The sequence below is a fragment of the Epinephelus moara genome, chromosome 4 (genome assembly GCF_006386435.1).
Source record: "Epinephelus moara isolate mb chromosome 4, YSFRI_EMoa_1.0, whole genome shotgun sequence".
In the NCBI taxonomy this organism is placed as follows: Eukaryota; Metazoa; Chordata; class Actinopteri; order Perciformes; family Serranidae; genus Epinephelus; species Epinephelus moara.
This window is the reverse complement of record NC_065509.1, coordinates 31,163,587-31,180,898: the sequence shown is the minus strand read 5'-3', so window position 1 is coordinate 31,180,898 and position 17,312 is coordinate 31,163,587. Positions and strand designations below refer to the sequence as shown.

The 17,312-nt window shown below is 40.1% G+C and overlaps 1 protein-coding gene across 2 annotated transcripts in view; it reads right to left on the bottom strand.

Annotated features, from left to right (window-relative positions):
• LOC126388712 (ecto-NOX disulfide-thiol exchanger 2-like) overlaps nucleotides 1-16,490 on the bottom strand; it is a 264,071-nt gene extending 247,581 nt beyond the window's left edge. For both annotated transcript variants that reach the window (XM_050041965.1, XM_050041966.1), the window contains exon 1: nucleotides 16,304-16,490. In XM_050041965.1, coding sequence (XP_049897922.1) covers nucleotides 16,304-16,325 — 22 coding nt within the window. In that variant the 5' untranslated portion in view covers nucleotides 16,326-16,490. The remainder of the gene's footprint in view (nucleotides 1-16,303) is intronic.
• Nucleotides 16,491-17,312: the final 822 nt, after the last annotated feature.

Genomic DNA, 17,312 nt, shown 5'->3' with positions numbered 1-17,312 from the left:
AATACTCAATACCGTTTTCGATACAGCAGCAAAAAATTAAGAGGCATGTCATTTTTTAAATAAAGATCAGAACAGTAACATCAATGATAAATAAATAAATAACAACCAGAAACAAGATCTGTCCATACAAATGTATTTATCTACAGCCCTGTTTATTTTCTGTACTTCTGGTGAATTGGCACCATATTTTCATTGCTGATCAAATAGAGTTGGTAGTTCAGGCTCAGGATGCTCCTGTTTCTACCTCACTATGTGATCAGAGAACCAGGGGTTACGGGAGAAACCAAACGTTTTTTCAGCTTCAATCTGTGACTTTACAGTTAACATAACTTTTCAGACACACATAATTGTGTTGTCCTGTTAAACTAACATTGTCTATTAATGTTACAGACGGGCATGACTGATAAAGTTTTCTGCTTAGCTCCCACATTAACGTTAGAAGTTATATTGTAGTTTGATGCTGGCGACACCAGCTGCTCAGCTGCTAGTGAGGGGAGGGGCTGTACCTGCCGTCTGCAGCATGCTGTGTTCACTTCACTAAATATTTCCAAAGAGCGCTTTTTCCTTTATCATTTTTGACCAAAACTGGCTGCTCTGATCCTCCTGCAGCTGCGCTGGCCATATTACAGCAACAGAAATGTGTGCATGCATGCACAGTGACGACAACAAGCTGGGTTGCAGCGAGGGCTCTGTGCCTGCCAGACGCTGCCTGCACAGCGCGTGTGCGTCGGACCCGTCGCACGCACCCGACAGGCGCTGAGGTGGCATGCACTGTTAGTATCGATACTTTTGTAAATTAGTATTGTTCGATACTTTTCAGAGTATCGATACTTTTGACAACCCTAAAGCCTGTACACGTTCCTTCATTTAGGTATGTGGAACAAATAAAAAAATAGAAAAAAATAAATCGAAAGAGTAGCAAAATACGTTTCAAAAAGTCTCATGGTGCTGATACATGAGGAAAAAAGCTCACCACTGCACTGCAGGTCAGACACAACACTGACCTTAGTTTTATAATCACAGATCGGATATGTGTTTTCTCCAACTGAGTCTGCATGGAGTGGAAGACAGTTTAAGGGATGTTGTATCATCAGTGGCTGTCACCACTAACAGCCGCAACCAATTTCCTGGGGGAAACCCTGTCTGAGTAGTAGAGACTTGAGGGTAACAGACTGCAACATGCGTACCAAACTGCACTTAGAAATAATAGGTTTTGTGTGTACTTTGTGATATCCTTGATACAACAAAATCTGTGCAAAAGAATGATCATAAACAGAGATACAGACGGAAGCAAATACTGTAAGTACAAATAAACGCTGCCACATGAGCAAACAGTTGAAAAACAACTAATTCTGTGATGATTTACCAGGAGAGCAAGCAAATTAGAAATAACAAAAAGTGAAAATAGTCACACGGAGAAGAGGAATTTTGTCATGAAAGAAAACACCCGAGTGACTGATGTATACTGCTGACTTACAGGTGCATTTAACTGGTCAGAAATAGACAGAGCAATGCATTAACAACTCAAATGAAAGCTGTTTTGCTTTACTCTTGAAATGTTACACCAGTGATGTATTACTTCCTTGTAAATGCTGACCACAATCCATTCCACAAGACGACTTTAAAAAAAGCAACAGAACAAATTTTGGTCGGTCAGATGTGCTGAAACGCACAGAAATCCACAAAGTTATCCAAACAGCAGGAGACTGACTCTGGCCAAACTCAGTGCGGTAAACACTCAGGTACAGGCCTTCTTTTGAGCTCACACAGTGTATCCTTCATCCCGGCTCTATATGACTTATTAGATAAAGCTTCTCCTGTGTTTATGAAAGGGTCTGCATAGTGGGGGTCTGTTTGAGCGAGGATGTTTACAGCAAACAGAGCGAAAATTCCAATAAATGATTCCCAGAAAAGTCCCCACAGGTAAATGGAAAATTACCAAACCGCCGTGAGGTTCCTTCATCTTTCAGTCATTTTAGAATAAATCAATCTGGCGATTTCACAACAAGCCTTCCATGGTTATTTGACTTCCAGGAGGAAAATAAGAATTCCACTCTCATTCGGCGAAGCGTACAAGGATGTTTTTCAATCAATGCCAGACTGCCTCCAAGGACAAGAATCACCCAGCACCCAGAGGGCTTTAGCCACACCATTGATAACACGTTTGGTTCAAAAGTCTGTGTGCTCTCCTTCGGCATTACGGTTTGTTTTTCAATGTTCAAGCTATTTTTGTGTTATGCAAGTGTTCATATCCCTGTTCATCCTCAAGCTGCCATCAACGCCCCTCAAGGCATCCTATGTCTATTATGTTGGAGACATGGCTGCTTTTCAGACAAGCAATCTCAGTGGAAGCTGCTTTTTCCTGGGCCAAACCATTGAACCACAGCCTCAGTGTTCCACCATTGTCTCTACAGGGAACATCTTCAACACATCAATGTCTTCAGAAAAAGACATGTTGTACAAACAACATCATCTGTAAATCTATCAAAAAGAATGACAAAGGAGTGGATTGATTTTTAGTCAACTTACTGGTAAACAATATTTTTTCATACACATATGGGTATTTGGAAATATTACAACACTACATTCTGTTTCATAAACCTTCATTAGTCTAAAACAAACATCTTGTGTAATATGTAAGTAACATAATAGAAAAATCTACTAAAAAAAGTATTTTCAGATTAAAAGAATGAATACAAAAGATGAGGGGCCTTATGAATAAGAACTGAAAATTTCTGACTCTGGTATCCTCTAGGGTTGGGTACCGTTCATAATTGAACCGATAAGGTACTGGTACCGGTATCTGGAATTCGGTACCGGTACCAAACGGTATCTTATTTTAGTACTTTTTTTAAAGTCTAAACTTCTCAGTTTCAACATTTTATTGAGAACATTTAGGAACAGTGCTGCACATTAACTTTTGTCTGCACTTTTTTTTTGTCGCCATTGTTGCTGAGTCTGAGGTGCGAGTCATGCATTCTTGCTCCGCCTCCACCTCAGGAACCGAAATTTGGCACCAATTCATTTTAAGTGAATCGGTACTCGGTAGTACCTACGTGAATCGGTACCAAATACAAAGAGTACCGAGTTTCGGTACCCAACCCTAGTAACCCCCAGTAGTAGCACCAAAACAACACTGTGGCAGACAGCAATGCACACTAACAGAAATGAAGCCCACGCTGATTTTCACCAAATCCGACCTCTGTTCCAGACAAGGTGCTGAGAGAACAGGATGCCAAAAAATAGGGGTGTGCCATATCACCTTGTTCATGATAATACCAGTATAATTTTTAATATGATATGAAAATTTCATATCCTAATACTCGCGATTTTGACTAGCGGACATATTGATGTCACACTCAGTACCTTTACATGCACGCAGTAGTCGAGCAAAGCTCATAGCTCTGCTAATCAGTCAAGTCTTGTCTGAGTATACACGCAGAAGAGAAAATAGAATTTCTGACCAAGTACGGCTGACTCCGCCTTGATAGGCAGCACTGTGTCCTTTTTAATATAGTGCGTATTGGACTAGTTACGGCTGACCCAAAGAGGAAGCTAACTACGAATGGAGAGGAGATGGCGGAGATGGATGTAGTTTCTTCGTCCGTCCAGAAGTGCGTCTTCTGTTTCTCTGTCACCATGGTGTTTGTTTGTTTGTTTTAATGTTTGTCACTGCACTGCTATATCATCTCCTTCTTCTTCTAGGTGAAAGCCCGCGAAAGAAAAAGTAGTGCATGCGCAGAACACCGAATTCCAGTCGGACTAAGTGGATACATGCAGCAACAATTATCTAGGTGTGTTATTCGAGCTACGGATAGTCCAATTTCAGTTGGACTGAGCTGTTTACATGCATTTAAAAGTCCGGTTTCTGTCAGACTAAGCCAATAATTCGATTCTCTCAAGATGCATGTCAACGTACTGACTGTTACCCATGGCAACAACAAGCATGGCTAAAGCAAAATGAAGCAGCTTCAGTAGTGTGGAATAAACTGTGGTGTCCTGAATGTTTTATAAACAGCCCCGGACTTCTCAGACTCTTTTAGCGACTAACCGCTCAGAGGGAACTCATTCAGCGGCTCCTCTGGCAGCAACACAGCATCTCTCCCTCTCCTCTCTTGCTGTGCATGTCGTCAAGTGATTTTGTCATAAACCTTTGTTCATGTAAACCTACGTGACGCTCGTGGATCAACAAAATACTACACATATGTGAATGTGCGATACTTATTGTATCATAACAGCCTGTTACAGGTTACAGCGTGATGATTAGAGGAGAAACGGCAGAGCATAAAGGTCCAGGTGGGAAAAAAAACAACTCAATCATTTAGGATTTTGCTAAAAGAAGGAAATCACCTGTTGATTTATGTAGATCCCAGGATACGTTTCTTTGTTTTTGGAAGCTGTTCAAATGTGTAATTTGTGGTAGATTATATTTTGCTGTACTGTTAATATTGTATTCAGAATCTGAATCTCACTCTGAGTTACTGTTGTTGTTCACAAACTTAAGAAATGAGAGATAATATTTGTTTAGTTTTTACTGAATATTTGAAGGCAAAGGCAGGTTGTTTACTCATTTATCATATTGTCAAGAATATCGTTGTCGCAAAAATACCCTGAGATATCGTAATATTATTTTAGGGCCATAGCGCCCATCTCTACGAACAAACCGACCTTACCAAACTAAACTGTCTTTTGGGTTTGAAAAAATAAATTAACACCAAAGTACAACCCATAAATCAGCCCAATATTAGCTTAACACAGAAATATTAGTATGTGTTGAAATTGCAGCACAGAAATACAGAAGATATGTCTGGGGTACTTTCGAAATAGTGTTGTCATTCTTTGGTTTATAGAGTACTGACAAGGATCTTTGTCAAAGTGTTTGTTATTCTATGCATATATTTAAAAAAAAAATAAAAAAAAAAAGTCCAAAATATTGTTGTCTTGAATATCTAAGTCAGTATCAACCTCAAAAATCCAGTATTTGTTCAGCTATACTCAACAATAGTGCCAAGTAAATTTGAGCAACTTGAATTCACAGTTTAAAGAACTGCTATTTCCCATATGGCCCCACATACACAGTGGACTCCATCCACTGTACAGCAGCAGTGGACACAGGCACTATCTGACACAGTGTGCTTCATCCTTACAGTAATCCATCATAGCCTGTGTTGTGTTATTTCCAATTGTTTATCCTGGCATTGCTGGAAGGAGAAAAATGCCAGAATCACAGCAAAATCTCAGCATCACTTTGTCCCTTGAAAGAGGCCACTGTGCAGTGAAGGCGATGGTCACGGTAATATTTCTTATAGTCTTGGTGCTCCACTGTGACCGCAACAGTTTTCACCGCACCTCCTCAATTTAACAAGATGGAGAAACCGGGGGAGTGAGGGGATGTCCTGCATCTAAAACTCTCTTTCAGTTCAGCTTCTCGCATTTTTAAAAACAGCAGAGTCAACAGGAGGCCTGGCGTTTCGTTCTATCGGTCCATCTCTGGCTCGGTCTGTCTTTCTACCACACAGAGGCTTATACTGACAGGCTGTGGTGAATCCTGATATTGATGCAGCAGAGTAGGAACTTCTTACTCAAGGTGATATGTGAGAACAGGGATGAAAAATCTACAGAGGTGTAATCACGCTGCTCCCTGGTGAACAGTGTAATCCAGCTTCTTCCACCTACTCCTGTCCCTTCTTCTCATTTTTCTATTTCCACCTTTCCCTTATCTCATGATCATTTCCTTTCTTTTTTCTTATCATAAATTAGCCCTTTCTATTCTGTCTTCTCTCACTGTTTTGAGTCTGACCCTTTCAAGCTTAATAGGGACTGTTTGCATACACAACGATTCTGGATGGGCAAAGCTTCCATATGTTGATTCACCACACAAACTCTGCAACTGCACTGATACCAGCCTCACTAAAATTGACTTGTCTGCTGAATTAGATAAGTCCCCACATAATACTGATTGTTCAGCTTTGGGAACCTCCAAAAGATCACAAAGCTGAACAACCAGACGGTCCCACATGAAGTTTCTGGCAAACACAGACATCTGAACATTACTGGCAGGCTAAAACTACAGCTATTACCTAATAAAAGCAAGCCACGGGGAGAAACAGCATGAGTGGGGAAGCAATGAGACAATGTGAAGTTATTGCCCAAACTCTGGTGTAGCTCCTGCACCTGCTGCTGCAGAGTCCTTAGTTCCAATTTCAACGTTCCTTGCATGGTACTCTATCTCTGAAGTGATTAGGAACAAACAGCTCCATCAATCAGGTGGTGGAGCCCCGGAGAGCACCAGAGCTGATCCAAAAACACCTCTAGGCTGCCAAGTTTTTGCTGATTCTGCTGACACTCACAACCACACAATCCTTTCACACTGCTCTTCAACTGAACCAATTCTGGTACTGCTAAAAATCCCACTTATGTGCTGAATGTCTCACCTGGAAGACAAGGCCAGCGAACAGGAACAATCTGACAGACACAAAAGGATATTCAAACACAGACATGGGAGAAAAATAAAGCAACCACAACATTCATTCACTGAAAAATTAAGCGAGACTTGCAGCATAATAATCAGGAGCTGGTATCACAAAAGCAATTTACGAGCACAGCCTGCTCACAGATCCCAAATGGTGGAAGTGCCACGTTCCACAAGCGATTGTTACTCACAAGTTGCAGCTACATTTGTGAGTCCTACAGAGATCTCGCATGGTAATGCATGTGTTGCAAGTATGGTGTTTGTTTTGACGAGTGAGATGTGTCAAAGTGAGAGGGAACAAAATGATCTCATGTTGCAAATCACAGCTCGCATGTTGCAGATTTGGTGAAACGGGGCTTCAGGCCAAATTGCCATTTTGTTTCACTCCATTACTCTGACTGATATGGTGTTCATGTTTGGCAATTTCTGTTTGGGAAGAGCGTGTTGTTTTGTTTTGCCTTAACCAATCAGTCATGAGTGACTCCCTGCCAATATCACTTTGAGTCGACACAGAAGCCGCAGTGGCAGTTACAAAAAGCAGTTCACATTTGTCATTTGCTTTCCATAATGTAACTTTACAACCTATGCAGCTGTGTCAATCTAATCCAGCCTTCATTGTTGTTTTTGTGCAAATATTTCTTCTGCCATTTTCATAGATGTAGTTTTTTTTTTGTTTTGTTTTATAGAGGAAGATGATGTCCCAATTTTAAATTATTTGAAGGAAAGATGTGGACAGTGACTAGGTATTATGAAACTAGGCAAGAAGAATGGTGAAACAACAAGGAAATCTTACGTGAGGACATTGGGACTCTATTGTCGTCTCGTTTGAGGACATTGGGACTTTATAGTCGTCTCGTTTGAGGACACTGGGACTTTATTATCATTGACAATGTTTAATTTTTTTATACTTATCAACTTATTATCCTACTGATCCCAAATAGCAAGATAAATTAAAAATGCATACTGCAAAAGTTTGGATCTCGGAAGGATGTTGTAACCATCAAAAAAATCAAGTTAACAGATGGAGATTTGCAATTTTTCCTTGAAACTTTGTAATTTCATCAAATTCTCTGTATCGGCTCTGTGTTAAAGGATTAAGAAGAGCTGAAAAGTTCTTGATGATAAAATACACTGAGCAAAAAGGTGCTACTTTCTGAAGCTGTAGTTTGTGGTTTTGCTGTACTAAACTGCATCATATAATATCTTTATAATATATTTTCTCTGCCGTATATGTAAAAGAAGTACATGAAATACTGTATGCACCTTTTAGCATGATGCAGTGTGGTACGGCATTAAAATGCCTGTCTATAGAGATATAAGACCCAACATCTCTGAGACACACGGTGGACATCAATTAAAAATGACTATGTTTTACAAAGGAAGCATTTATTAGGATTTATTACAAGGCTGTTGTTACTTGCATTACAATGTACTGTAGAGGGGGTTGTATTTTACTGGCTGCTTAATGTAATCAGAAAGTACAGGAAAGCATTAAAATCAACAGAGGGAATTAAATTTAAGATTTACAATTCCATCCATGCAGTGTTTCTCTAATTATATAAGATACAATGAACTGGGATAGCAACAACTGTTGTTATATTTTGTTGCCCCTCAGAGCAATTCATCTGAATATTTCACTTTTCATTATTGCTTTCATTATTTACCCTTACTTATTCAGTTGTTTGATGAATAACTTAACCAGTCTATAAAATAGGGCGTTTCAAAGTTCTTGGGAGCTGAAGAATTCCCAGCTTGTACAAATAGAGACTATTCTACCATTTACTGATGCTCCAAAGGACTGTCAAATCACACTTCACAACAGCAATTGCCGCAGCATAATATATTACCTCCATTAACTTTAGTGTCTCCATATTTGCATCTAATTTTCGCTGGGAGAGTGTGACAATTGGTGAAGTATAAAAGTGTTATTCTTTTTCATTGCCATCCTTAAAAAGGCTTCAGAAAGGAAAGAAAACAAGGCTTCCACCTGCTGAACTAGTTACAAACAAAGTAGAAAAGCTCCTTCATTGATTATAATTAGCTCAACATCGAGACTTTGTAATGGTGGTAGTTGCATTTCCTTTCTATGGGTAGACTGAGCTCAGAAAGCTGGCCAAACTCAGCGTGTTAGCCCAGAAATCTTATCCACAGCTAACCTTTTTGCACGAAACTGCAATCAGCAGATGTCTGTGCTTCCTTGCTTCCCTTCTGTGGTGATTTTTTTTTTTTTATGAAGTTGATTACAGCCCTTCAAAGCTTTCTGCTAGCCTGTTATTTCTAGACTGCAAGAATACAGGTGTTAAAAACAATGACTAGGGAACAGTTGCCAGCTTGCCTCCATCAATAATTGAGCATTTCAGTTTGTTTCCAATCTAATTAGCACAATTATCTATATCACCCCCAATGTACCACGGAGGGTGAAACTGAAAGGAAACTACATGATGTACAGTACTTGTTAGAAACTTTGTAGCAACATGAGACCACTACATATATGCAATCAAAGCCTCTCAAACCACCCACAGTCAGCCAGGAAAGAGCAACCCATCAACAAAGTTGCCAGCAGTGTGAATGCACAATGACAGCGCTCAATAGCACAGCTGTCCACTGCAGTGGCAGTAATTGTGGAAAAGCACCATTATGCACCAAAATTCTGATGTAAAAGTGTCTCTCTCACTGTAACAAGGACATTTTTTACACCGCCCTGATAGTTTTTTGTTTTTGTTTTTTTTAAAAAAGAGCAGAAAAAGAAAAAACAATTTTCCAAACAATTGCTTTTGTGGGTGTAACACAACAGTGTATCAGATGTGCATGAAGTGCTCAAATACAAGAGGGGCAGAGTGAAAATTACAAACTCATTTAGTGCCAAACAAGCCATGAACATGCCTTGCTGCCTCGACCGATAATAAACATGTTTTTCTTTCACCTGCTTTTGCAGGAAGGCACATTTAAATGAGGACAATGTCACAATAAGGTTTCTGTCATTGCCTTTTCCGAAACTAAGATTTAACAAGACAAGAGGAGCTGTTTAGGGATTCACTTAAGCTCCTTGTCAGGTTGCCTGCTCAAAAGAGATGTCTTTAATTAGGTACAAAAAGGGTTCAAACTGCATTTATCAATGCTGCCTTCACATGTATGAAATGCATTATGAAAATGTATCCTCGAGAACATAATTTGATGAAGGCTCTGCCCTCTTCATAAGTCTTTTTAGTTCTGAGATATTCCTCGGATTCTGCTTTAAATAATTACCCTCTGCCTTGAGGGCGAAACCCACTAAGAGTTCACGCCGACACAGTAAAAGAAAGTTGAAGTGAGTTACTTTCTATCACACTTAAAGTGCTGGAAATGAACAGAAAAGCAATAGCCGTATGCTGACCATATAGCAGACATTCAAATAATTCATTTCACGGAAAATCAGGGCAGAGATCTGCACAGTCCCATCATGTGTGAAGTAAGGTGTGAGGACTCAATAAAAGCAGTCATTTTCTCATTCTATTTCACCATGACCGTGACTATGAAAGGAGAGACCTGTGATATTAGACAGAGAACATGCAGATATCTTGAGTAACGGCCTACAGAACTGACAGCTTTCTGTCTGATTTCAGTTCTTTTGGTCAGCTGAAATTCAGTTGACTCAGATTGTGTGAGGACTGAGAGCATGAGCGTTTCTTTGACCTCTGTTTACACTGAGGAATCTTCAATCACCAGCACTTTTAGCCATTCAAAAAAATGACTACCACTAAGTTTCTCTTGGGAACACAACTTTATGCCAGCTCTGCTATGTTGAAGCTAAAAAAAATGGCTCAAAGCACAGTTCTGCTGCAATATTCATATACAGATAGCAACAGCTATACCAAGGCGTGGCTTATCTGTGTGTTGAAGAAACTCATTGGAGACGAGAAAGTCATACGGTCCAAAGCACACAATTTGAAAGCATAATTTATTTAGCTTCACCCTCTGGCTCTTGATAACAGCGCTGGCAAACTCCTCAAAGACTGGACCAGAGAAAGACATCAAGACCAAAGCTAAAGAAACCCAGCTGAGGAGTTAAAGCCGCCCTATTATGCTTTTCCTTATGTCCTGTCATATTTATAATGTTACAATGTCAGATGTTCATATTAAACGTGGCTAAAATTTCAAATAATGAGGTAAATGTATGCAAAAAATAATCCCTTTGAGCAAAATCTCAGGCCTCAGACCATTCTGAATACTCTGTTTCCAACGTCTTTGGGGACTTTTTTCTACTTTTGAGACCAGATGACATCAGCTTGTGATGGATTTCTTAATCTAGTCATCTGCTCCAGGCACGCAACTGCTAGTGCTTACATACACTGCTACAATCTAACATCTGGGAAACATGTAAACCTGATGGCAGTTGTTCATTTCTCCCTGATTTCATATCATATTCTTGCTGGAACATGTCTGGCTGTGAAGATTTTGATTCAAAAGCTTTTATCACAGTAGAAAAAGCCCCTATCGATACTCCATAACAGTTATTCCCTGGCTGCAAGTACATTGCTACATGTAGCTACATGCTAACGTTAGGGAAACCTGCAATGTTGGTTGCTAATGTTTTTCATTTCTCCCCGATTTTGGATCATATTCCTGCTTGAACATGTCATTTTTCACAATAGAAAGTGCTGCTATACTCCACTACAATTATTCCCTGGCTGCAATAATGGTGCGGAGACGCTGAGATACAGAAGACCTAGAAACACTGACTGATCAGAGCTGGCTTGGGTTTTTCAGGAGGGGGCCTTAGGAGACAGGTGGAGCATTTCAGACAGAGATGCAGCTCTTTAAGAATAAGAAAAATAAAGTGTTACGTTTTTAAATATTAAAATAACATGTTTTAGTAGAAACCAAAAATATAAGAATGAACCTGAGAATGAGCATAATAGGTCCCCTTTAAACAGCCAGGAGACTCCATAGGTGCGTTCCAAAACCCATACTACAACACTATTTAGTATGCCAGAAGAAGATAGTATATCCCAGTACATATCATCTCAAATGCAGTATGCCAAAAATACTAGAACATCCTACTGCATCCAGTTGCAGTTTGCTTAATGCAAGCCTGCATGCTTTTCTGGCTATTCAGACCCACAGTGCTCTTTGCAGTGGAAGACATGTCACACTGACTGAGTCCCACATAGGTGCAGCTCGCGCTACAGACTGCAACAGATATATGAGCAAGCGGGTCACAGTACAAGGTGCAATGTTATCACAAAGTAGTACGTCCACATTGTATGCATACTCAATGCAACAATACATACTCTGTAAGGGCAGCTGCTGTACGTACTGAAAGTAAAAGAAAAAGTATGCGATTCAGAGCGCAGCGTTTGTCTTTCTGGGCCTTCCAGGCGCTGCTGAATGATCCATAACCAGTTTACTAGAGCTGAGCATCTCTGCCTTTCAGCAGCATACCCTCCTGAATCCTCCATTCCCAAACAGTGATATTGCCAGCGGTACTCACAGAACGGGAGCTTCCTTTATCTCTGACTCATATTTTCACATTTCATTATGCTGCCTCTTTTCCCCATAGCCATTTTTTACTAGACGCACACTTACTGCTGAATTGTTAGCAAAACTGAGCTTACGTTTCCTCATTTAAAAGGGAGATTTTTCCAAAGCTGACAAATCTCTTCACACTCTACAATATCTCACTCCACATTCAGTTGTGCTTTAATTTAGCTATACTAGCACCATTATCCCGGGGCCACTGCAAAAGCAAAACAAAGCAGATATCCACTAGTTTCACCCTCTCTTTCAATCTCTCGCTCTTCTATCTCTGTGTATTTCTGTCAGCCCTCTTCTGACAGCCCCTCCCTCCTGAAGGCAATCCAACAATGTCCTGCTCATTGATCAGTGAGAGGATCGGTGCAGGGTGGAGGTAAATGGCTGTCACAGGGAATGATAGACCTTAACTCAACCATGGTTGCTCCTGAGGCCACTCAGCCTCCACTTATAGTGATGGATGCAAGGATGTCGCCCATCACATTCTTGAGAGTGGGGAAGACTTTGTTCTATCGCTAGAGGAGTCAGGAAACATTAACATAATACATCAGTTATCACATAACTGCTTTTTCCTGATGTGACCTGATGCCTGGGTGGAAATTAATAACAACATAGCGTTGATGTATTCCACTTTTATTTTAAATTTTAAATTGGGCTAAATTAATTTTGTAGTCAAAAGTCAGATGACTTGTGAGTGACACATAAAAAAATAATGCTCCAAATCAATGCAGCAGAAGCAGAGACATCCTGACTTTTAGTCCCTAGTACTGACAGTGGATCATACATTACCATATTTTTGTTACACGCTCCTTTCTAATAAAACTTGACGTCTCCAAGGCAAAGGTGAGACATCCCTGACTTGACAAAGCTTCCCTGTAGCCACAACAGACACTGTGCTTTCACAGACTGAGCAGAACTCCTAGTCATAATGAAACATTTGTCTGCTAAATACAGTATTGAGCCCACGGACGTTAAGCGTTTACAACAGGTCAGCACTATGAGTGACTAAACTGCACAGCTGTGTGTACAGAGCTTCTCCCTCAAAAAAGGGTTTGCTTTCATATTCTCAACACTTGGGTGGCTAGTTACTGGGGGAAATAATCATCAAATTATGAGCACTTATCCATCATTAGACTGGCTGTAAGAGTCCCGGAGTAAATAAATCACAGCAATATAAACTGGCGGCAGCTAAAATGGTGAACAAAGTGTTTGAATAAGGCTGAGCACTGTAAGCCTGTTGGTGGGAGGTTTTTGGATTGTATGATCCCCAATTGCTCAGTGACTCAGTAAACTGTTTTACTTCCCTTAATTCAATGAAATTAGGAAATAAATGCAGGGAAAATATAAAGTCAGCGGCAGTAAAACCCTAAATGGCTTTAATCCAGCAGGCATATAAAGGCTGAGTTCAGGGTCCTGTTCTTTAAATGTAGCTTAACTAAATCAGGCTAATGTGCTTGTGCTGTTAGCTAAACTAATCCTGTTTATTCTGATGCAACTAAACTGGTTCTTTGAAAGCAGTTTTAGTATTGATTTTGTAAATCAATTGTAAATGCTGTCATCTTTGGTAACAGTGCGCTCTTATTTTGAAATACAGTGAAGGCAAAATCATGAGTGCTGATCAGGGCATTGCCATTACATGAGGTATGTGTGCTCAGAACCATCCCAGCATGCACTGAGGCATTCGATTAATTCATAATCTCATTTTATGTATGTTCATGCACGCTTCCTGGTGTCATTGTGCTCCATAATGTTTCTACTGTTTTAGTCTATGAGTGATTTTGGTAAATGATTGGTGAGGTTCTTCCCATGGACTAGCAAAGCACTTTTAAGTAGAAATCATAAGCCTGTTATGACAATGAAACCTTACTAACATCACAAACAGTTTCCAAGAAAGTGACTTTTGCAATTAACCATTTAAAATATTTTAGTGTTCAGGGCAAAACAATAAGGATTGCCCAATTGCCCGGGGCAGGTAAAATGCCATGTTGGGTTGGTAAATTAAACACATTGTTTTCCTGGAGCTGATGATGGAATTAGAGAATGGGTAAGCAGTCTTGCTTTACTCTCATGTCTGTTGAGAGTGGCACATGCACAGTACCGATCAGCATTCGTGAAGAAGAAGAAGCAGAAGCAGAAGCAGAAGATATACTATATAAATCCCTGAGGGGAAATTCTATGTTTTTCACCCTGTTGTCATATACACACAGATCACAAATAAACAGGACCTATACTTGCATTAACTAGAGAGATGTCAGAGCAAGGGGGCTGCCTTGGACAGAGCACCCTGAGCAATTGAGGGTTCAGTGCCTTGATCAATGTCACCTCAGCTGTGCCTAGAAGGCAAACTATCACCTCTCAAGCTACCAGTCCATGCTCCATATTTGGTCCGTATGGGGACTTGAATCAGCAGCCCTCCAGTTCCCAGGCCAAGTCCCTATGGACTGAGATACTGCTGCCCGAAAATGGAGGCGGCTATAGGCAAAGTTTATAGGCTAAAGCACAAGTGAGCAATTTAATTATCTTGGAAGCAGGAGTTCAGTTGGGTGGCATTAGAGGATACGGGCAAAACCCAACGATGTAATCCACAGTTTGCCACAAGTTTGAGAGCAACCGCTGCTAAATAAAACTTTTTGTACAGGGGCAAGTAAAAACTGACTGAGGGCGAGCAGTGACCCACTTGGCCAACTCGGCAAGTGAAAAAAACCCTGGTGTACATATGCAAAATCCCTATTTTAATGTCCAATTAAATGCCATACATTCTAGTTCCTTTGGCCTTTTTTTTAAGTTGGAATCTTTTAGTTTAGTTCATGGCTTTTTTGCTCACAGTTTCTCAAACTAAATTTGGTTTGGTTCTTTTTTTGTTTACAAACTTTGAGCTAATTTGTTTTTTTTTTATTAATTATTAGTTTATTTTATTATATGGTGAAGTTTTCATTATGATAATGTAACTGGCCTTTCACTAAGTCCCACCCCTGGACGCAGACTGGTCAATGATGTGGTGGTTCACTTTTACACTGTGATCTGTAGCCTATAGTTCGGCTTTAGCTTCTTACTATCTTTGTCTTTTTAACCTGTTGTTGCTGCTGAGTCAGTTTGACATCTTGGATATATCCTTCAAACACAGACTGTAGACCCCTCTGTCTGCTTCTCTCTGGAATCACTGTTTCATTTTTCCAACAATATGATAATATTTCTTCAGGGAGTGCAGTTAGTAACAGTGTGGGCTCCATTCTTACTCTGACAGCTTGTTGGACCATCACAAAAGGGGCGGGGCTTAGTGAAAAGTCAATTGTGATAATCAACACTATTCATTACAATTCTCAGAAAGCGAGCCATAAGCATTCGAAAGTTACCTACATGTATGTGGTTAACAGCGAACCGTCTGGGTCATGACCCAGCTAACTGTCAAGAAGCTTTTGCAGGTTTGGTCTGAATGAATTGTTGCTATGACAACAGTTGAGAAACATAAATTAAGACATCTTTGAAGGATCAAAAAATCCTGACTCGTATCAAATCACCAACACTCTCATCCGGATAACTCTATTATCCATGCATGAAGAACGGGGCCCAGTGGTTTCCAAAGCCTGCTCTGGGGAACAACAGTTTTCCTCCCCAGACAGAGACATTTTCTCAGCACCCATTATTACCAAGTTACAGAAAATCAGTTTGGTACTGTCCAAAACAGAAAACAGGGGAAAGTCTGGGCTCCCTCAGCTATATGCACGCCTATCAGATTTGTGGCTGGAGAGTGTGATAAAGTTTATCCCTATCCAAACCAAATCAAATGACTTCTCAACACTTAGTTCACACTTTCCCCAAAGTTGCTCCATCGCTCTCAGGATGTGAAAAGGGATAAAGCACATTATAAAGTCAAATGAGCAAGATGAATTATGTTACGGTGAGAGTAAACTAATCCTGTAATAAAGTTTTAGAAGGAAGGAAACTTTTACAATTCATTGAGAATGTTTAAACATAGCCTTCACTGGAGAAAAAACCCACATATATTGTAAATAAGGCAAGAATAAGATATCTTTTACCGAAAGAAACATAAGGCAAAGTACCAAAACTGAGCTAACTTGAGCAAACAGTGCACCAACTGATAATGCCCATTTTGACAACAATAAATATGTCAAGAAATACAAAATATAGACGTTAGCTGAAATACAACCTTTCCAAAATAAACTGTTGGTTCCCCATGAACAAATAAGCATCAATACGTCTAAATAAAGTGTGTATTTACCGGGTGCTGACACACTTTTAACACACCTTCCGTTAATATAATTAGTGTGTGATGCTGTGAGGTTAGTTAGAGCAGCCTACCGGTGTACTGCAGGAGAAACATTGTCCTCTGTCGCAGATATGGAGATGTAACAGTCCCACCGAGGATAAAGTCTCTCAGTCCGGTATTAATCCGTGAAGTCGTGGAGTTTCTCGGCCGTTACGCTGCGGTAGAAGAGAAAAGACGGTGCTCCTAGTCGGTACTGTTTGTCTGCCAGCCAACGGTGAACGATTATCACCTGCCTCACAGCCAGCACGCGCTATGCTAATCAAGCTAGCAGAACCGTTAGTAGTATTTCCGGTTGTGATTTTCAAAATAAATCCAACGGCGACGCCTGTGTGCTCTGTTTTTTCAGACTGCGACACATTAAATTTGATTTTTACGCGTCAAATGGCAAAAAAATATCTGCTGATAATTACAATAAACATTATTCTTGAAAAGGTGCTTGCATGTGAAGTTTGCTCGAATATTTGCTGACTTTTCTTCCTCTTTAAGAGACTGTGCTTTTAATTTGAAGGCACGTGCACTTCACTTACCCGTGTTACACACTGTAGTAGGTGTAAATGTCATACTCCCATGGGTGCAATGTACCATGGAGTGAAGTGACTTGCAGAGTGCAGTTCTTCACACATGATAGGCTTTTATGAATACAGTGACTAAAGTTGAAGAGAGGGATTGATGGAACCGCCGGAAAACGGGCAGCATCACCTGTCTGTGAACACCAGACCAAAACTGGTCACAGCAGCAGTAAAAAAAACACATAATTCACAGAATTTGACACTGATATTGTAAGGCCAAAAATTTAAATGTCTCTTACATATGGGACATGGACCTGGCTGTGCTTAAGGCTAAAATCACACTTATGAAAACAATAAACAAATCCAAATTCTTCTAAGTATCACATTATTGTTCACACAGCATCTTCAGCAGGTATCAGTGTGTATGAGCGTAGTTCATTCGTGATCTTGGACAAGGTAGTTTGACAATATAAGTTTCAGCTCAAGGACCACTTAATGGATTTTTCCAGAGCTTTCAGACACACTTAACAGT